This window comes from Plecotus auritus, assembly GCF_963455305.1.
Source record: "Plecotus auritus genome assembly, chromosome: 13".
Taxonomy (NCBI): Eukaryota; Metazoa; Chordata; class Mammalia; order Chiroptera; family Vespertilionidae; genus Plecotus; species Plecotus auritus.
This window is the reverse complement of record NC_137779.1, coordinates 6,161,636-6,181,362: the sequence shown is the minus strand read 5'-3', so window position 1 is coordinate 6,181,362 and position 19,727 is coordinate 6,161,636. Positions and strand designations below refer to the sequence as shown.

General features: G+C 49.6%; 3 protein-coding genes across 6 annotated transcripts in view; all 3 read right to left on the bottom strand.

The window, feature by feature from the left end:
• The window catches only part of GCN1 (GCN1 activator of EIF2AK4), a 56,266-nt gene extending 51,801 nt beyond the window's left edge, over window positions 1–4,465 (bottom strand). The window contains exons 1-2 of the mRNA XM_080650561.1: window positions 4,436–4,465; window positions 601–703 (exon numbers count right to left, since the gene is read on the bottom strand). Of these exons, the coding sequence (XP_080506687.1) occupies window positions 601–703; window positions 4,436–4,453 (121 nt within the window). The 5' untranslated portion in view covers window positions 4,454–4,465. The remainder of the gene's footprint in view (window positions 1–600; window positions 704–4,435) is intronic.
• Window positions 4,466–6,096: 1,631 nt separating this feature from the next.
• On the bottom strand, window positions 6,097–10,019 carry RPLP0 (ribosomal protein lateral stalk subunit P0). Its single transcript, XM_080649960.1, has 8 exons — window positions 9,961–10,019; window positions 9,612–9,713; window positions 8,414–8,589; window positions 8,214–8,301; window positions 7,954–8,100; window positions 7,673–7,858; window positions 6,909–7,049; window positions 6,097–6,332 (listed from the first exon to the last, which is right to left on the bottom strand). Exons 2-8 carry the CDS (start codon window positions 9,663–9,665, stop codon window positions 6,171–6,173), a joined length of 954 nt encoding a protein of 317 aa, XP_080506086.1. The 5' UTR covers window positions 9,666–9,713; window positions 9,961–10,019; the 3' UTR covers window positions 6,097–6,170.
• Window positions 10,020–14,602: 4,583 nt separating this feature from the next.
• PXN (paxillin) overlaps window positions 14,603–19,727 on the bottom strand; it is a 46,904-nt gene continuing 41,779 nt past the window's right edge. For 3 of the 4 annotated variants that reach the window (XM_080649511.1, XM_080649512.1, XM_080649513.1), the window contains 6 exons: window positions 19,624–19,725; window positions 19,231–19,401; window positions 18,936–19,109; window positions 18,261–18,342; window positions 17,995–18,143; window positions 14,603–16,718 (listed from right to left, as the gene is read on the bottom strand). In XM_080649511.1, the coding sequence (XP_080505637.1) occupies window positions 16,452–16,718; window positions 17,995–18,143; window positions 18,261–18,342; window positions 18,936–19,109; window positions 19,231–19,401; window positions 19,624–19,725 (945 nt within the window). In that variant the 3' untranslated portion in view covers window positions 14,603–16,451. The remainder of the gene's footprint in view (window positions 16,719–17,994; window positions 18,144–18,260; window positions 18,343–18,935; window positions 19,110–19,230; window positions 19,402–19,623; window positions 19,726–19,727) is intronic. The other variant, XM_080649514.1, reaches the window with a different exon arrangement.

Here is a 19,727-nt window from a genome sequence, read left to right as displayed (position 1 = left end):
TACATACCCCAATAGGTTGCAGGGACAGCCCTCCATTATGGTACAAAATAGGGATGACTGTATGTGCTTAGCATTTCCTAAAATGTGGTCCCCAGACCCTGAACAGGTTTTGAAAAAAAAAGACGGGGAGGGGAATGTTCAAGGAAAATATGGGATTAAAGAAAGATTAATAAAATTAAAGCACCTCCCTGGAATATGTTGTGAATCTCCCAGTGGACATTAGAAAATGTGACATGTCCCACACGTAATGGGTTTTGGGATCCTTTACTGGCCAACCACCTGCTACCATCTTGCTGAGTTCCACAGAACACCGACTGGGAAAATGTTTTTGCATCTGGTAAATTACTTAAGAAAGATTGTTGGTATCTTTTAGAACTATTTCTAATCAAAAACGCTTAAAACTGTAAAAAGCTTTGGTATCTAAATGGATAAACTCTCCACTAACCCTACTGTTTCAATGCAGATTATAACAAGCAAATACAGAAAGTCAAAGCAGAACTTATTACAAGGAGGGGGAAAGAAGGCCTTGGTTCTAAACAGAAAACACAATTTATTTTGAAATGGAATCATCTCTAGGCCAAATGGATGGAAAATAAATACCTTTTCCAGCAACACATTTCCCCAGTTCACTGAGGATTTCTCTCCGTTCCTTCACACTGGCTGTTGTCACCTTCCCTGCAAAACGCTTTAGTGTCTCAGAAACCTGTGAAGACCAAGCCCACAGAGAAAGTTTCACCAGTCAGACTACAAAACAGTGAATGTGTTCCTGCAGAATTCAGGGAAGAGCTCTCTAACCCTGGGCTTCTCAGCCTCCATTACTGACACTTTGGGCAGGATAACTCTTTGTAGTGGGCGGCTTTCTTTATCAGCACTCCTGGCCTCCACCCACTAGCAGTCCTCGCCTTCCACCCCAGGTGTAACAATCCAAATTGCCTCCAGATGTTGTCAAATGTTTCAAATCATCCCTAGTTGAGATGTAGTGCTTTGGCCCAGTGGTCGGCAAACTGCGGCTCGGGAGCCACATGCGGCTCTTTGGCCCCTTGAGTGTGGCTGTTCCACAAAATACCACGGCCTGGGCAAGTCTATTTTGAAGAAGTGGCGTTAGAAGAAGTTTAAGTTTAAAAAATTTGGCTCTCAAAAGAAATTTCAATTGTTGTACTGTTGATATTTGGCTCTGTTGACTAATGAGTTTGCCGACCACTGCGAACCCAACCAGCCAACTGGTCAATGTAACTTACACCTGAACCAAAAGAGGTAAGACAAAAGTCAAAAACCTCAGGAAAGAATTTGCAAATTCTAGTTCAGAATCATGCAAATTCTAGTGAGGACCTACTATGTGCCATGTATGTCCCCTTTATATTATCTCACTTAAAACTCCCACAAGGGACACATCAGTACCTTGGCAAGTCAGTAGCAGGGCATAGCACAGTAGCTAAGGGGTGAAGAAAGGTTAAAAGAGTGAATCCCAGCTCTGCCTCGTACTAGCTGTGGACACTTAAGTCAAATTATGTCATCTCCTTGGTCTTCAGTGTCTCCATCTATGCAACACAGATAATAGCACCTACCTCATGACTGTTATGGCTCATCACTACATCCATGTGTGAGAGCATTTATCTCATCCCAAGCCCAGAGCTGGCTACTACTACCAACCCGCCTTTGAGGCAGACAGCAGCACCCCCATTTTACAGGTGGCAAAGGAACTAACTCCGAGAAGGAAATCATTGCCCAACTGGAGTTGAGAACCACAGCACCTGCATTTTTAAAACTAAACCTGAAACCAATAGGTCTATAAACTGATGCTAACAAGTCCTTAGCTTTCAACCCCCATCCTAGTCACCACAGCTGCATCAGCTGCACAGGGACACGGGCCTAAGACTCAGAGAGGAGGGTGGTATGCAAACATTCCTCAGTGTGCTCCTGAGAAATGTTCTACAAAGCGGGCAGGTTGTGGAGCGGGGCATAATACCCAAGTAACTAACACACTGGTGCCATCATCTTTCCAAGAGTATTTCACAGACAGGCCTTACCAGTAAAGTAAGATTCAAGGGTGCAAAGAAATAAAATCCTATTTTCCTTATACTTCTCTCCCTGCTATAATTCTATTGGCAATGAGTAAACTCATGTCCAAAACTGTCTTCTGCATAAATGATTTGTTTTAATATTGCCTTTTGTCTTTATAGTCATATATGCATATAATTAAAGAGTCTAAGTAGAAGAATTCTGGGAGGTTTGCTATAAAGACCAGTCCTCTGCTCTCACCAATTCTGGCTGGTTATTTTGGTAGTTATCTCCATATCGTTTAATAACTTGCTTGTGCCCTAGCCATTTCTGCTCAGTGGTTAGAGTGTCGACCCGCTGACAGGATCACGGGTTTGATTTCAGTTAAGGGCAGGTAACTCAGTTGCAGGCTCGATCCCCAGCCCTGGTCGATCCCTGGCCCTGGTCGGGATGTGTGTAGAGAAGCAACCAATCAATATGTCTCTCTCACATTGATGTTTCTCTCTCTCCGTCTTTCACCCTCCCTTCCACTCTCTGAAAATCAATGGGAAAAATATCCTTGGGTGAGAATTAACAAAAATAAAAAATAAAAATTTTTAAATAACTTGCTTGTGCTGTTACTTATTTTTTCAGTTTTGTCTTTCTACCATAGCTCACCACACACATGTTCCCCATATAATTCCTCAGTTTCATAATATGGGCTAGCTCAGTAGTCAATGTTAACATTATATGTAAACAGTATTAACTTGCGTTTAATAAACTTTTTACTATCCTGCACAGCTTTTTAAATTAACCCTTGCCGAAACCGGTTTGGCTCAGTGGATAGAGCGTCGGCCTGTGGACTGAAGGATCCCAGGTTCGATTCCGGTCAAGGGCATGTACCTTGGTTGCCAGCACATCCCCAGTAGGGGGTGTGCAGGAGGCAGCTGATCGATGTTTCTCTCTCATCAATGTTTCTAACTCTCTATCCTTCTCTCTTCCTCTCTGTAAAAAATCAATAAAATATATTTTTAAAAAAATAAATTAACCCTCAAGTTCATAATTGCGCTTTCTCACCTCACCTCAGTTTGCCTTGTTACCCACTTGAGACCCTGTCAGAACAAAACTGGGGCAGGCACACTTCAAAAAGATCCTTCAAAAAGTCACTGGCTGGTGAGATCAGAGGCAAACAGCTATAACGTTCACAGCTTCTCTCAGAGAACTGTCCACTAGAACCTGCTGTGATGATGGCCATGTTCTTTTGCACTGTCCAATGCAGTAGCCACTAGCCACACGTGGCTACCCATGCACTGAAATGTGCCTAGTACAACTAAAGATCTTATTTTTAATTTTAACTAACCCAAGTAACTACTTGGCTATTAATTAGCCATGTGAACAATATAGCTCTAGTGGGGTTTTTTGCACTTTAGAGAATGTTAAACATTCAACACGTGTTCCTCTAAATAACCCCTTTAAAAATACCCAACAGACTAAGAAGCTTCCAAAATATTTCAACTTGAAACAAATTACCTGCCCCTTGCACAGGAGACTCCCAAGTATCTTTTGAATGTTTCGATTAAGTGGTCACCGTCTGGCACCAGAGCCACCATATCATAATCGATTAATGTCCTCACCATGGAGACCCGAGTGAGCCAAGCTATCTCTTAGATACCTGCTTCTTTCCCCCTTAATATTGTCTTTTTACTTTAAAACACAACTACAAACGAGGCTGGGGTGGGATGAAAGCGTTGTCCAAAGTCCTTCCCTGAACTACAAGGCAGCCACAGTTGACAACACTCAAGGGTGACAAGACTCTTCCTCGGTAATTTTTTTCAATCTAACCCTCAACCTAATAATAACCAACACTTAAGGAGCTCTACTTCATCTCACCGAGTCCTCACAACAACCCTATACTATCGGTATTATTTTTAACCCCATTTGATAGATAAAAAGACAGACTTGGTGGGGTTGTCACTTGCTGAGCGTCTCAGAGAAATCGACGAGCGGGGGCTCAAAATTTACTCCGGTCTGAATGCAGAGACTATGCTGTAAGTCCTTGCACCCAGTAGGTGCCCCAGAAACATTCGCTGAGTGTTAAGCTTAAGGAACAGTTGGCACTGGCCAGGCTCACTGAGGGGGCTTCGGAGAAATGGAGTAGAGTCTCCCAAAGGTGAACTTCTGCTACTTCAGGGTGGGGAGAGGCCCCGCCGAGGTCCAGCTGCCGAAACCGAGGCCGGAGCCCCTGACTCCTCAAGTCCGAGTTCAGTCTACGCCGCCAGGGCCGGGGGCCGGGCTGGACCCGGAGCCGAGAGAAGCCGGACCGAGGAGACCCTTGGGCCGCACCCTCCGCTGCCGACGCCCCCGGGACCCCTGGACTGGCGACACGAGCGGTCCCGCCCGGGGGCCGCCGTCCACGCCCAGTCGCTGGCCGCGTTGGCCCCGCAGACACCCGCCTCACCTGCGTGTCCGCCGCCATCCTACCGGCGCTGACTCCGGAACTGCTTCCGGAGCACTTCCGGGTCACGGCGCTGGCCCACGCGGCAGAGCGAGGCTGCGAGTTCGTCGCCGCTGCACCGCCCGGGGTTGAAAATCAGGCGGGCGGATCCGATGGCTGTGCCCACCACCGATGACCGAGGCCTCCTCCCGCCCTTCTCAGCCTGGCCTCGTGGGAGACAGAAGGATTTGTAACAGTGAAACCTCCCTGCAGCCTCCGACCCACTTGATCCGCAGCTTATTTTTTAGAGAAACGTGTTTCCTGGATGGCAGGAACTGAACTAGGTAAAAGGGAGACCGGAAACTAGTGTCTTGTCCGCTGTAGCCCAGTGGTGGACATATCAGGGTTAGAAAACAAAGGTGGATATGGCGGTCAGGGAAGGATTCCGGAGCTGAGCAGCCTGCCCAAGGGGAAATAAATGCCCCAGGCTGGGCACTTGAGCAAAGGCTACAGGCGGGAGGCCCTACCTCAAGGTTCTGATAGTTGCCTTAATTTTACTCAGCCTGCCCATCTGCCAACTATATAATGGGGTCTGCACAGCTGTTATTGGCCCTCTATTAAGCAACGCTTTCCAACTTTTGACCAGAGATCAAGTCACAATACATCCTTGTCAGATTCACACCTATCCTTTCAACAAGCAGCACGTTTTTCTGTTTCATCACCACACAATTTGAAAAACCCTGGCACTCATTGAGTGCTTAACTGACATTAAACCTACTCAAAGAATCTTAGAGGAGCCCGGCTGGTGTGGCCCAGTGGTTGAGGGTCAACCTATGAACCAGGAGGCCCCGGTCAGGGCACATGCCTGGGCTCAATCCTGTGTGGGGCGTGCAGGAGGCAGCCGATCAATGATTCTATCATTATTTCACTTCCTCTCTGAAATGAATAAAGTATTAAAGAAAAAAATCTTAGACGCAGCCGTGGGCAAACTACGGCCCGCGGGCCGGATCCAGCTGTTCTATCCGGTTCTCTTGCTCTCCCCTCTGCTCCTTTACTTTGAATTTATATTAGTTCACACAAACACTCCATCCATGCTTTTGTTCCGGCCCTCTGGTCTAGTTTAAGAACCCATTGTGGCCCTCAAGTCACAAAGTTTGCCCACCCCTGACTGGAACCCAGACTAGTAGACCATGGCCATGGTAATAATTCCAATAAAATGTCCCAATAAATTTATTAAGAAAAACAAAGCTGGCTGGGCCTGACAAAGTATGTTAGACCAGCATTTCACTTATAAAGAGGATTCCCAAATGTCAACTCCAAATACAGCCCGAGGGTTACGTCGGACTGGACTTACATTTCGTGGTTACATCGCCATCTCCCATTTATTAAAAAAAGTTCCATCATTTCAACGTATGTACATATATGTATTTTATTATTACTTATTTACCACAAGTAAAGGTTAGGAATTATCTTTAAATTTTTTTTACTGTTTCATTACTGCTGTGTATGTGCTCCATGTGAGTGATGTAGGTGCTTGTATAGGTGGGTTCTGACTTACGGGCATTACGTTGCACCATAGGAACGGACCTCCAACGTAACGTAAGGACCTACTGTAAAGCTGTATGGTTTTAGTTTCTAGTATACAATACTATAAACCTCAGGACACACAAAATGAGGAGTCCAGAGACTTTTAAGAGAAGTAAGCCTTTATTTCCTTGTTTCTCAAATAGAGTTGGCTGAGCTGGTTGCTTTTTGGTAATTAATCAAAGAGACCAAATCCCATATCCTCGTCCGACTCCTCCGACTCTTCCTTTGCTTCAACCTTGGCTGGGGCTGCAGCAGCAGCAGGAGCAGCAGTGGTGGCAGCGGCCACAGGGGCAGCAGCCACAAAAGCAGATGGATCAGCCAAGAAGGCCTTGACCTGAAGCAAGGGGAAAAGTTCAGTCAAAATGGCGATCCACAACCTATCAGCCTTTGTAGAGCTCTAGATTAAGGAACAACAAATTTCCAAGCCTTCCCTGAAAGTGACCAGGTAGGATGACAGCTTGGGCATGACCTTGTAAGCTTAAGGCCAGCTCTTACCCATTAACTAACCCTCTTAGGGTCCAGGGTCTCTCTTCATTTCTAAAGTCAAGGACACACATCCCATGCCCCCAGCCTCTCAAGTATACGTTCAAAAAATGTTATCTGCACCCTAGCCGGTTTGGCTCAGTGGATAGAGCATCCACTGCGGACTGAAGGGTCCTGGGTTCAATTCCAGTCAAGGGCACATGCTCAGTTTGCAGGCTCAATCCCCAGTTGGGGACATGCAGGAGGCAGCCGATCAATGATTTTCATCATTGATGTTTCTCTCTCTCCATCTCTGAAATCAATAAAAATATATTTTAAAAAAAACATTATTTGCTAATAAAATATGATCATAAAAGCGATCACTCAGCAGGCTGCCATTTATCACCCTGCTGTCAGACCCACCATGGTCCCAGTAGGTTCTTTTTACCTTTTCAGCAAGTGGGAAGGTGTATTCAGTCTCCACAGACAAAGCCAGAACTCGCTTGTACCCATTGATGATTGAATGGGGTACTGACGCAACAGTTGGATAACCAATCTGAAGGCATACGCTGGCAACATTGCGGACACCCTGTGGAGGGAGGAGAAAATTATATTTTAGGTGAGATATCTTAGCGAAAAGAGAAGATAGTGAAGTCCAAGCAAAGCTCAATGGCAGATAAGACTTGCTGGACTAGCATCTTAGTCTCACACAGGGATTTCACTTCACACCAAATGCTTCTGGCAGGGCAATTCAAATCCAGTAGTTCATAAATGCTCTTTATCCTTATTCCCATCATGGGTATTACTATACCATGATGACGATTGCTACAAAAGCCACTATTTTGTAAAAAATATAAACTATTAACATAACCATTGAGTTTCATGAGAGGAAAATGTTTAAATAATGCCAGATGAGAACTTTCCATCCATTAGTGAGACTTACAAAAAATAGCTAGAGTGAACCATGTTATTCCAAGCCCTAGAATAGCCCTAACTATGTACCCAGCACTGTTCTCAGGCTCTATACTCATTTATTCATTCATCCTCAACAATCTTGTATCATTAATGCCATTTCACAGATGAGGAAACTAAGGGCAGACATTAAACTGTCCTTGGTTACACACTTGGTTTCAAAGGAGTGGCCAGGATTCAGTCTGAAGGGAGGCATACTCTCAACAGTTAATGTAAGAGCCTGGAATGGGCAACATGTACCTCCAGGAAGCGGGAATGCAGAGTTTCCTCTGTGATGTCAAGCACTTCCGGGTTGTAGATGCTGCCATTGTCAAACACCTGCTGGATGATCAGCCCAAAGGAGAAGGGGGAGATGTTCAGCATGTTCAGCAGTGTGGCTTCGCTGGCTCCCACTTTGTCTCCAGTCTTAATCAGCTGTACATCACTCTGTAGGACAAGGTAACAAGTTAACACCTGAACATGCAGCAGGTTGACAGCCACCAAGGGGGCCCCCCCACTACTGGCAAGCCAGGTCCACTCACCAGGATTTCAATGGTGCCCCTGGAGATTTTAGTGGTGATGCCTAAAGCCTGGAAGAAGGAGGTCTTCTCTGGCCCCAGACCAGTGTTCTGGGCTGGCACAGTGACTTCACACGGAGCAATGGCACCAGCACGGGCAGCAGCTGGCACCTGAACAAAAACAAGAAATGTGAGTTCTCCCTCCACAGATACACCCTGAGAATTTAGCTTTTAAGGAACCAAAATTGATAAGGTCTCTTTAGCCAACCTGATTCTCCTCTTACCTTATTGGCCAGCAGCATGTCCCTGATCTCAGTGAGGTCCTCCTTGGTGAACACAAAGCCCACATTCCCCCGGATATGAGGCAGCAGTCTACAAAGAGAAGGTTACGGAGAGGTGGTCACCTTTCAGCACCATTCTTCTCCAGGAAAGGGGAGAAGGGCACAGAGGAGGAAATACAAAGATGCCCAGAGAACTGACTGACTTCTCCAGAGCTGGGTTGTTTTCCAGATGTCCTCGGATGGCCTTGCGCATCATGGTGTTCTTGCCCATCAGCACCACAGCCTTCCCGCGGAGGGACATGCGGATCTGCTGCATCTGCTTGGAGCCCACATTGTCTGCTCCCACAATGAAGCATTTTGGATAATCATCCAGAAGTTGCTACAAAAACCAGGCAGAAACAAGCCAAGTTTAACAGAAGGAAAGAAGGGGGGAAAAAACATCAGGAGATAGATCATCATCCCGACACGCCAGGGTTGTGAGTTCAATTCCCAGTCAGGGCACATACAAGAATCAACCAATGAAGGCATAAGTGGAACAACAAATTGATGCTTCTCTCTCTAAAAACCAACCAATAAAAAATCAATCAATAAACAAAAACTTTTAAAAATCAGGAGAAACAAACCCTACAATGGTTGGTTTCCATCTCACTCCTTCTATGCTTTTGAAGTGACTCATATTGGGCCAACTCCTCCCACTAGGAGCCACCTGGGTTGTAACACTGACAGATTTGTCAAAGATTTGCTGCTGAGTATGGATAGTAAAAATTGTGTTGGTACATTCAATCAGAAAAATTTTAATTTTAGCTCTCATTTTTTAACATTTCCCAATTATGAGATATGTTTCTGACTCACTAAAATGACTTTAACAGAAAAAAAACATTCCACATAAGGCTGGATTTACAGCACTCAAAACAGGACATAAAGCAAATACAACAAAACCTTACTTGTAAAATCTAGGTTGTGGGCATCGGATTATTGTACTATCCTGTTAAGAAGGGAGGACCCACTTCAAGGCCTTCGTAAAGATAACCTTCATTTAGACATTGGGTTTCTTGACTGGCAGGACCTAAATATGCACCAACTTGACTTTTTATGAGTCACTCACTGCCTCACGCCTTCCCAAAGTTGGAAGCAGAGAAGTACAAGTATGATGAGCCCTATTTGAATGCCAGACAGACCTGGGAATTAATGCCACTTAGCTCTCTTAGGAGCAAAGAACTGCCCAAGCCTGTTTATCTGCAACAGGTGGGGTTGGCACGCAGATCTTTGGAAATCCTGAAAGGGTAAATGAGATTTGCCTAAAATGGCCCAATTCAGCAGCTCAGCATAGGGGAGCTGATTGTCCCTCTTAGCCTGTGGCTGAGGCAGCATGATGGCGGCCGCGATCCACCCCGCACTTACGATGATCTTAAGGAAGTAGTTGGACTTCCAGGTCGCCCTGTCTTCCCTGGGCATCACGGCGGTGCGTCAGGGATTGCCACGCAGGGTTTAAAGACGATGTCACTGAGAAGAGAGAGGGAGCTCAAACATTCCGTCCCCACCGCCCCGCCGGACTCAAACCAGAGGCCTATATATGGAGCAGGCCACGCGTGAGCGCCCGCCGGTCCGGCCTAGCTGCCGCTAGGAGAGCGCGAGCCTCTGCCGCAGCCCCAGGCCGCATAAGCCTGGACCCCGCGGCCTCCAGTTTCCCCACAAAGACGCCCATCCTTCCCGCCGCCAGTCCCCGGCGCCACTGAGCAACCACACGAACCTCCCACGAGGACGCCTGGCGAGAGGAAGGCCGTGCGCCGGCGCGCATCTTTTATAAGTAAACGAAGCAGCCAATCAGAAGCCTTAGACAGCACCCCCACCTATTGGCTGGCGCCGACGCCTGTCTGGGGAAGCAGAACTAACACAGGCAGCCATTGGATGATATAGCTGCCACTCCAGCCTACGGGAAGTCGCCTTTAAATAAGGAAGTTAAGGAAGCGCTGCCTTGGATTGGAGGAGCTTTCTCAGAGCTGCTTCCCTCTGCTGGGCTGGAGCTGCTCTGGTGAAGGCGCTAGAATTTGTAGACTCGGTCCACGTTTCCCCTGCCACCTGGCCGCGTCGCAAACGAAAGTATGACGGGGAGCTGAGAAATAGTTGCATATGCCTTAATACAGAATGCGCTCTGTCCCCTCTATACTTTGTCCTTCCCCCTACCAAAACAGAAGGATCATTTAAAACAGTCGGATCAAAAAATAAATAAAACAGTCGGATCACTTCCTCATCTGTTCAAAATGCTTCAAAGGCTTCCCATATTCCACAAAGTAAAAAGACTAAAACTTAACTGGCCTATAAGACCCTAGCATGTCAAACTCGCGGCCCGCAGGCCACATGTGGCCCACAATGAATATTTTTGTGGCCCAGCCAATATAACAGTATATAAGAAGCGTTTTAATAAAAATTTCACAACTTAATTTTTACAATATCCTATTATACATAATCTACACTAATAAAAGAGAAACATGCAAATTAACCATCACTCCGCTACACCCACCAGCCAATCAGAGCGAGTATGCAAATTAACCCACCAAAGATGGCGGCTAATTTGCATACGCAGATGGAGTGAAGACTGAAGACAGCATAGAAGGAAGAGGGAGGGAAAGTGGAAAGTGAGGCTGCGATGGCGGCAGGAGGGAAAGCACAGGGCAGCAGCAACGAAGGGAGGGAAACCGCGGGGTGGGGGGCAGAGGCGGCGGGAGGGTAAGGGAAAGCACCAGGCGACGGTAGGAGGGAAAGAGGGGGGGGGGGGCGGGAGGGGTGGCGGTGGCGGTGGCGGGAGGGAAGCCCGCCGGAAGCCCTGTTCTTGCAGGAATCTTCCTGCAACGGGCCTCTAGTTATTAATAACAAACTACAACATTCGCTAATGACTGATTACTATAATCGTGTTGCATTCATTTCCCTTATGCACCTTACACGCAGGCGCACCATTTCTCTCCACTAATACTCGCAGTGAATATTTTAGCAGCCGATGGCCAAGGTGTTAGTCTTAGACTGACCTGTTTGATGTGCATAACAGGAAATATTTCACTTTAGGAGAACAAGAAAAATAGGTTTATTTGCGTTATGCTTATTCATTTGTGCAGTTATTCAGTGTCTGGTAAGTTAATGTTCAAGAAAAAAATATTAATTTTTATTAAAATGTTCTATTATGTTATGTTAATGGTTACTCATTTATTTCAGCCCTTTGTATTCAGTATGTCTCTAGCAAAATAAACCTACTTTTCTATGAAAATTGAAGTTTTGGGGGTTTTTTTGTTGTTTTTTTTTAATATATTTTATTGATTTTTTACAGAGAGGAAGGGAGAGGTATAGAGTTAGAAACATCAGATGAGAGAGAAACATAGATCAGCTGCCTCCTTCACACCCCCTACTGGGGATGTGCCCACAATCAAGGTACATGCCCTTGACTGCAATAGAACCTGGGACCCTGCAGTCCGCAGGCTGATGCTCTATCCACTGAGCCAAACCGGTTAGGGCGAAGCTTTTGTTTTTTTGCAGCCCACAGAAACTTGAACCTTGTTTATTTGGCCCGTGTTAGCCTTTGAGTTTGACATGCTTGCCCTACATCATCCACTCTCCACCTCTACTCCTATAATCGCATCTCTTATTTTTCTACTGACTCATTCCCTTCCAGCCAGGCGATGTGCCCCTTGAGGGCTCTTACACCAACTGTTCCCTCTTCCTGGAAGGCTCCTTGCCTATATCCACATGTGTGACACCTCCATCACAGTTTGGCTCAAATATCACCTGCTAAATCAGGCCTACTCTGATTTGTTTTATTTAAAATTACTACCAGAAAAATTTTTTTTAATAATCACTCCCACTTCCCCCTTACTCTGTTTTATTATTGTTGTTTTTTTCGTTAGCACTTACACTTTGTAACACACTATGTAGTTTACTTATTATACTAGAGGCCCGGTGAATGAAATTCGTGCACAGATAGGGTCTCTAGGCCTAGGCCAGCAATCAGAGCGCACCTTCCAGCTGCTGGCCAGGGCCTTCCTTCCCCAGCTGCCAGCTGCCGGCCAGGCCTTCGTTCCACGCCACCCCCTGGTGGTCAACGCACGTCATAGCAAGTGCTGGAACTCCCAGTCTCCCGGTCAAACTCCCGAGGGGACACTTTGCATATTAGCCTTTCATGTATATAGTTATTTGTCTGTCTCTCCCTGCAAGAATGCAAGCTCCACAAGGCAGAAACTTTTGCTTTGTGCCTAGCACATAGTAGGCATATCATAAATATTTGTTTGTTTTTTAATGTTTTTATTGATTTTAGGGAGAAAGGAACTGCCAGGGTAATAGAAACATCGATGAAAGAGAAACATCTGTCAGCTGCCTCCTGCACACTCCCTACCAGAAATGGAGCGGCAACCCGGGCATGTGCCCTGACCAGAAATCTAACCAGTGGCCTCAGTGCACAGGACAGCACCCAACCAACTGAGCTGCACCAGCCGGGCTCACAAATAGTACTTGTTGAACGTATGAGTGCAGGGTTTGCAGTCAGATGACCTGATCTTCTTGTTCTTGGAAGTGATTTCACCTTGCTGACACTGTTTCTCATTCCTTACCTGTAAAATGGGGTAAGAGTATCCACATTCTAGATTTGTTATAGGTTACCTGAGCTATTTGTGAAGACTTAACACAGTTCCTGGAATGCAGGAGGAATTTACTACAAATGCTAGTTTCCTTTATTATACACTCATTCAACACTTATTTGAACGATTGTACTACCTTGTGTGTGTGTTTTTAAAATATATATTTTATTGCTTTTTTACAGAGAGGAAGGGAGAAGGATAGAGAGTTAGAAACATTGATGAGAGAGAAACATCGATCAGCTGCCTCCTGCACACCTACTACTGGGGATGTGCCCGCAACCAAGGTACATGCCCTTGACTGGAATCGAACCTGGGACCTTTCAATCCGCAGGCCGACGCTCTATCCACTGAGCTAAACTGGTTAGGGCTTGTGTGTTTCTTAATGAGTGAGCTTAGATCCTACAGCAGAAGAGGTGTTTCTCCCTATCTTTACCTTTACACTTGACCAAGTTAGAAATCTCTATATTTTGTTTGAAAGCCTCCGAGGGCCTCTGATGTTGAGCCAGTTTAGAGAAATGCTGGAGTTGATTACTGCTGAGGTCGCTTTGTCATGATAAGGTATTACTGCTGCATGCCTAGCATTGTGCTGAGTACTTTGCGCACATTAGCGCTGTTGATATTTGCAACAATATCAACACCATTTTAGTATTTCCGTTTTATCGATGAGAAAATTCAGAGAGGTTAAATATTTTGCCCAAGTCCCTCAGCCAGTTAATGATGGCATCAGAACTGAAATCTAGAAAAAGTTCATAGTCCATTGGCCTCACTATGCTTCCTTCCGAACCCTGAGTGTCTCCCCCTAAACACACTTCTCCAAGGATGTACGTACAGTTACCTTCCCAAGGACATCCTGGCTCTGATGATATGAGTATTTCTAATTGTAGTACATCAATATAATGGAATACCATGAAACCATTAAAAAATGATGCAGATCTGTATTTATTGACATGGGGAAATATCTATAAATAAAATAAATCCAGCATGAGCGGGAAGGATAAACCAAGTAATTATCTTTGGGCGAGGGTTGAAGGTAATTTTCACTTCTGAGCTCACTGTGAAATGGGCAGGGTTCAGACTAGAATTCAACATGTCCAAAAGAGGTAAGGGCTTTTGGCGGGCCATTCCAAACCACAGGGAAACTGAGGCCGGAAGAGGGTGTAGGGCGTGGGGAGGGGATCTGGGGTCGGGAACAGGACTGAAGTTCCGGCTGACAAAAGTGAGGAAGCCTGCAAATAAGGAACATGACCACCAGGGGGAAGTAGAGACCAATCGCCAACTATCAGTCCACCCTCTTCAGTTGAGAGGGTCCCAGGCCCACGGTGTTGTGCCAGTACATGAGGGGAGGGGGGGCGGGGGCGGGGTTCAGTCAGTGCAGGAACACTGGCAGAGGCAAGCCTTGAGTTCATACATCCTGTCTGCATGTCGGTTCTCCTCTCTGAACCTCTTTCCCCATCTGAAATGGGTGTGAGACCACCCACAGGTCCACGTGAGGATGCCTGTGGGGAATCCAGGACAAAACTTAGTGCAGGCCCAGACCTAGGCAGGGCCCAATAAGGCTGCTCCCCGGCCTTCCCTGGCCAGCAGAGCTCTCATGGGAGGCCAGGAGGACCTGGGCTCACAGACCGGGTCCCACCCCCAGGGCTTTTTACCTCGAGTAAGCGAACACGGATGGTTTGTCCTCAGACTGTGGTCCTTCTGAGTCTAGGAGGGTTTGGTCTCTTTTCTGGGACTAAGTTGTCATCTCAGACCAGAAAGAAAACGCACTAGCACAGGTCAAAATAATGGCAAACTTTATTGGCATAAATCACAGGAATTGAAATGAGGAAAAGCCAGGTTAAAAGTTTACAGAGAAAAAAATTAAAATCAATTCATCAAATAACCATTGACCCAGAAGGTGGACCCCAGAAACCCTTCCCTCTAGGAGTGGGGTCTGGGGCGGGTCACTGTAAACAGAGCAATAAGGCCTATGGGTGCAAGTGGAGACATCAGACCTTTGAGGGTTCCGGCTGACCTGCCCAGACCTGGCTGCTCCCAGCCCTGCCTCGGAGGAGGGACCCTCATCTGCAACCCCAGCGCACTGAGCCTCTGCTAGGAGGCTAGCAGAGTGGTCTGGATCTTACCCACTGTAGACCCCACTGGGGCCCCCCGCTGCTGGCCAGGAACCCCAGGCCTGCCTGCTCCTGTTTCACCCTTGGGGGAGAAAGCAAAGCTCTGGGGCCTTTCCGTGGCTTCAGCGGATCCTGTCCCTCTGCCCAGAATCCTATCAGGCTGCCTGGCAACAACCTGGGCCCTTTCCCCAGACCTCCAGTTTCCGAGGAGGGCAGGGAACTGGGAAAGTGATGCGCCCAGTGGAAATCAACAAGACCAATGGTCAAAACCAGATCCCAGCTTTCCTGAGGAGGCAGAAGGAGCCCCAGAGAAGCAGTGAGGAGGCGAGAATGTTCCGTGGGTTCTTTTGGATGCCAAAGAGTTCACAGGGGAGCGGAAGCTCCTAATGGCTTAGACAGGAAACAGCACCCCCAAAGCATTCTTTCCCCTTCTCCTCACCAAGAAACAGGATGGATGAGGTTCAGAATCCTAGGCCCAAAGGGGCAAGACACCCTTAGGCCATTTCAGTTAAGAGCTTGCTGGCCTGGGTAGTAAGGAAGGGATTTCAAAATACAGCAGTTTATAAAACAGTCCTGGGAGCCGTGAAGACGGGAGTCTCAGAGCCGCTCCCACTTCACCTGCTTCTGCTAAGAAAAAGTAAAATACAAATGGCTTCCCCACCCCAAGCCCTCAGTACAAGGCAAACCCTGTCCCACAGCTACTGCCCCACAGGACCAGTGGCGGTGGACAAGGAGGAGAGTACAAAAGGGGATGTCTTTAAAATCTCTTCAAAGTCATTTTGTATAGAGAAGTAAAAGCAATTCAGATGATATGAATTCAAACCTCAGTGTAGAAATCTATCAAAGTCGGCACAGTGTCCAGGCTCGAGGTGAAACGCCCCCCTCCCGCCGTCCCGAGACGGAGGAAGTGACTATAAAACATTATTGCTGGAGAGTCTGTCTCAGTAGAATCAGAGCAGTGATGGGGCAGGGCAGTCGTCCCGGCCTGGGGAGACTGGAAGGGCAGGAGGAGCACCAGGAACCTTCCGGGGCCCCTGGGCACTTGGCCTTGGATGGATGGATTTATGCTGGCATTATCTGGAGCGAGCGGGTGTCCCCCAGGATTCTCAGAACAAGGATAATTGGGTCGGACGGAAATAAAGATAAAAGAGACCCCATCTGATCCTGCCTGCCCGCCCCCCGCTCCACTGCGGAAATGAGTAAGAGATGGCTCCAGTGTGGGGTGCTGGCCTGGCCAGGCGGGTTTGTGGGGTGGGGCCCCCAGTCCCCCTCTGGGGAGGACGAGGAGCTGGCAGCCTGGGGACAGCTGCAGGCGGAGGGGGAGGCCCAGAGGCCCTGGCAGAGGAAGAAAAGCAGGGGGCACCCTTCGAGCCCTCTTGCCACCCTGCATAGCCAGGACACGGGTTCCAGTTTCAGTCGGGCTTGGCCCTTCAGCCCTGGGCGAGGCCTCTGGGTCACAGTAGCAGTTGGGGAGGCTGGGCCAGGGGACAGGGCAGATGGAGCGACGAGGGCGCCTAGCAGAAGAGCTTGAGGAAGCAGTTCTGACAGTAAGGCTTGTCGTTCTGCTCCTTGAAGGTGCCCTTGTTGAGCTGCTTGAGGCAGAAGGCACAGACGAAGTGCTCCGGGTGGAACTTCTTGGCCATGGCGGTGATGCAGCGGCCCGTGATGGGCTTCTGGCAGCCGGAGCACAGCGAGCCGCGCCGCTCGTGGTAGTGCACCTCGCAGTAGGGCTGCCCGTCGTGCTCGAAGAAGCTGCCGTTGACGAACGGCGTGAAGCATTCCTGCCGGGCGGAAGAGGGGGTGAGGCGAAGGAAAGGGGGCTCAGCTGGGGCAGGGGCTCAGGCAGCTCCAGGTACGATGGGCAGGGGACAGTCAGGGTCACCACACTCCCACTTGCTGAGCATTTCCTCCGTGCCAAGTGCTGTGTGAAATGCAACTGAGTTCCCAACAGAGACGGGATGAGGCGTGCGAGTGCAGTGACTTGCCCCAGGTCATGCCGCTAGGAAGTGGCACAGCCTGGATTGAAACACAGGTCTGACTCCTGGGCACTTAACAGGAGGCTGTACTGGTGTGCCCCGAAACCCTGGTGCTGAAACGAACAATGTTTCCCAAACTTATCTGCTCGGAGGGCCCTTGCTGGATCCCCAGTAACAGCTGTGGACTCCCCCCGAGACTGCAGTTTGAAAACCAACGGCCAGTTCCTTAGAGGCTGCGAAAAGCTTGCATTCTCATTGACTCCCAATGCCCTTCTCCTGAACGTGATGGGCCGCCACACAGGACGAGACCGGAGACACAGGTGCTTGCTCCTGGTTTCTCCCACCTTAGCACAAGCCCAGGCCCCGGACCCACTGGACTTGAGGAAGTGTTCCCCCTGCCTGCTCCCCTATTAATAACCCCCCTGCCTGCTCACCCATTAATAACCCCCCTGCCTGCTCACCTATTAATAACCCCCCTGCCTGCTCACCCATTAATAACCCCCCTGCCTGCTCACCCATTAATAACCCCCCTGCCTGCTCACCCATTAATAACCCCCCTGCCTGCTCCCCTATTAATAACCCCCCTGCCTGCTCACCCATTAATAACCCCCCTGCCTACTCACCTATTAATAACCCCCCTGCCTGCTCACCCATTAATAACCCCCCTGCCTGCTCACCCATTAATAACCCCCCTGCCTGCTCACCTATTAATAACCCCCCTGCCTGCTCACCTATTAATAACAGCAAACAAAGCCTCCAAGTTGGATCCAGAGAGCACAGGGAGGGAGGCCCTTCTCTCCTGGCTGCCCAGTGGGCCCCCCCCCCCATTTTTTAAATATATTTTTATTGATTTCACAGAGGAAGGGAGAGGGAGAGAGAGAGATAGAAACATCAATGATGAGAGAGAATCACTGATCGCTGCTTCCTGCACGCCCCCTACTGGGGACTGAGCCCACAACCTGAGCATGTGCCCTGACCAGGAATTGAACCGTGACCTCCTGGTTCACAGGTCAATACTCAAGCACTGAGCCACGCCGGCCGGGCCGATGCCTCTCAGATGCAGGGGCAGGGGGCTCCTTACCCGGCACACGAAGCACTCGGGATGCCAGAGGGTGTTGAGGGCCGAGATGTAGTTCTCCAGGATGGCCCGGGCGCAGCCGCCACACTTGGGCGCGAACATGTCGAAGTAATCCTTCCGGCAATAGGCTTTGCCATCTTTCTCGTGGAACCCTGAGGAGCAGGTTTTGTGGGGCAGAGTGAGGGCCTCCAGAGTGGAGCCGTGACTCCAACATCAGCAAAGCCCCCTCCCCGATGCTCCTGGGCAGCCCGTGAGTCTGCTGGTCGTACCTTCAGGACCGAAGAAGGCGCCGCACTGGGCACAGAAGAAGTGCTCGGGGTGCCACGTCCGGTCGAGGGCCGTCACCACTTTCTGTGAAAGCGAGTGCGGGGTCAGAGCCGAGCTGCGCCCACTGGACAGGTCCCACCGCTGAGCACTGTCCTTCCCACCACCCGCCCCCCCCCCCCCCCCCCCGCCCCGGCCCGGCCCCAGCCAAGGGCAGCGCAGAGGCTGCCAGGATGGGGTCTCCCCTCACGGTGCTCTGAACACCACTGAGAATTCTGATGCCCTAAAGGAGGTGACGTGCCCGACACTCTCCTTTAACCCTCAGTGCGGTTGAGGTCACAGGTTCTATTGTGACTTGTGACTCCCATTTCATAAGGAAGAGACTTGGGCTCAGGGAGGCCAGGCGTTTCCCTAACGTCCGTCACGTGGTGGGAGAGGGGGCCGGCACCTCGCGCCTCACCTCTGAGTCTCCGCAGAGGGAATCTGGGCTGGGAGGTGGGAGGCTGCCGGGCATTAGGACGGTGCACAGTGCATCAGTCCTGGGTTTGCATCCCAGCTGTGAGCTCGGGCCTGTGACAGAACCTTCTGAGCCTCAGATGGCACGTCCTGCCCCTCGGAGGGTGGCATGGAGCTGAATGAGCCAGCGCTGTGCCCCCCCCCCCCCACCTCCCGGAACTCACATCCAGGATGGGGCCGTTGCAGTAGTGGCAGCGCGGGGAGAAGAGGGTGTGGTAGTCCTTTTCGCAGTAGGGCTGCCCGTCCCGCTCGAAGAAGTTCCGGGACCCGATCTCCTCCTGGCAGTGGGTGCAGACGAAGTGCTCGGGGTGCCACGTCCTCCCCATGGCCGTCACCACCTGAGGAGGGATGCAGGCTGTGGCTCAAGGCCCTGGCCTCCCACAGAGCCCCCTTCCAAGGAGCCAAGTCCCTGTGCCCACCTGCCACTCCCTCCCCACCCCTCCCCCCCGCCCTCATCACCTGCCCGGCGATGGGCTTCTTGCAGGCCCCGCAGACTCCCTTGGCGACTGTGGCAACCCCCAGTTTGTTCAGGTCGGACTGCAGGCTCCCCAGCATGCTGTCTAGCTGGCTCCCGGGCTTTGGGGGCTCCCTGGGGGGAGAGCTGCTCCCTGTCTTCCCCTGGGCCATGAACTGTGGAGAGAGAGGGGCAGGTCAGGGTTGGGGCTTTTCTCCCTCCTGAACGTGGGCCGACGGAGCAAGAAGTGCAGCCTCAGGAGCCTCAGGAGCCCTTCAGGTGGGAGTGACATCGCAAGGCTTCCTGGTGTCAGAGGGGCTCCTGGCCCCGCACTGGCCTGACCCGGGAAACATGGGACACACAGCATGCGGGACACTGAGCCCAGCCTTGGCACTGACCCCTCCCTCGTCCTGCCCTTCGGGGCTGCTCTGCCTGCCACCCAGAGGCCAGCCAGCCGCCCAGCACAGCTCTCCATCTGCTCTTTGTTCCAGGCCCTGGATCT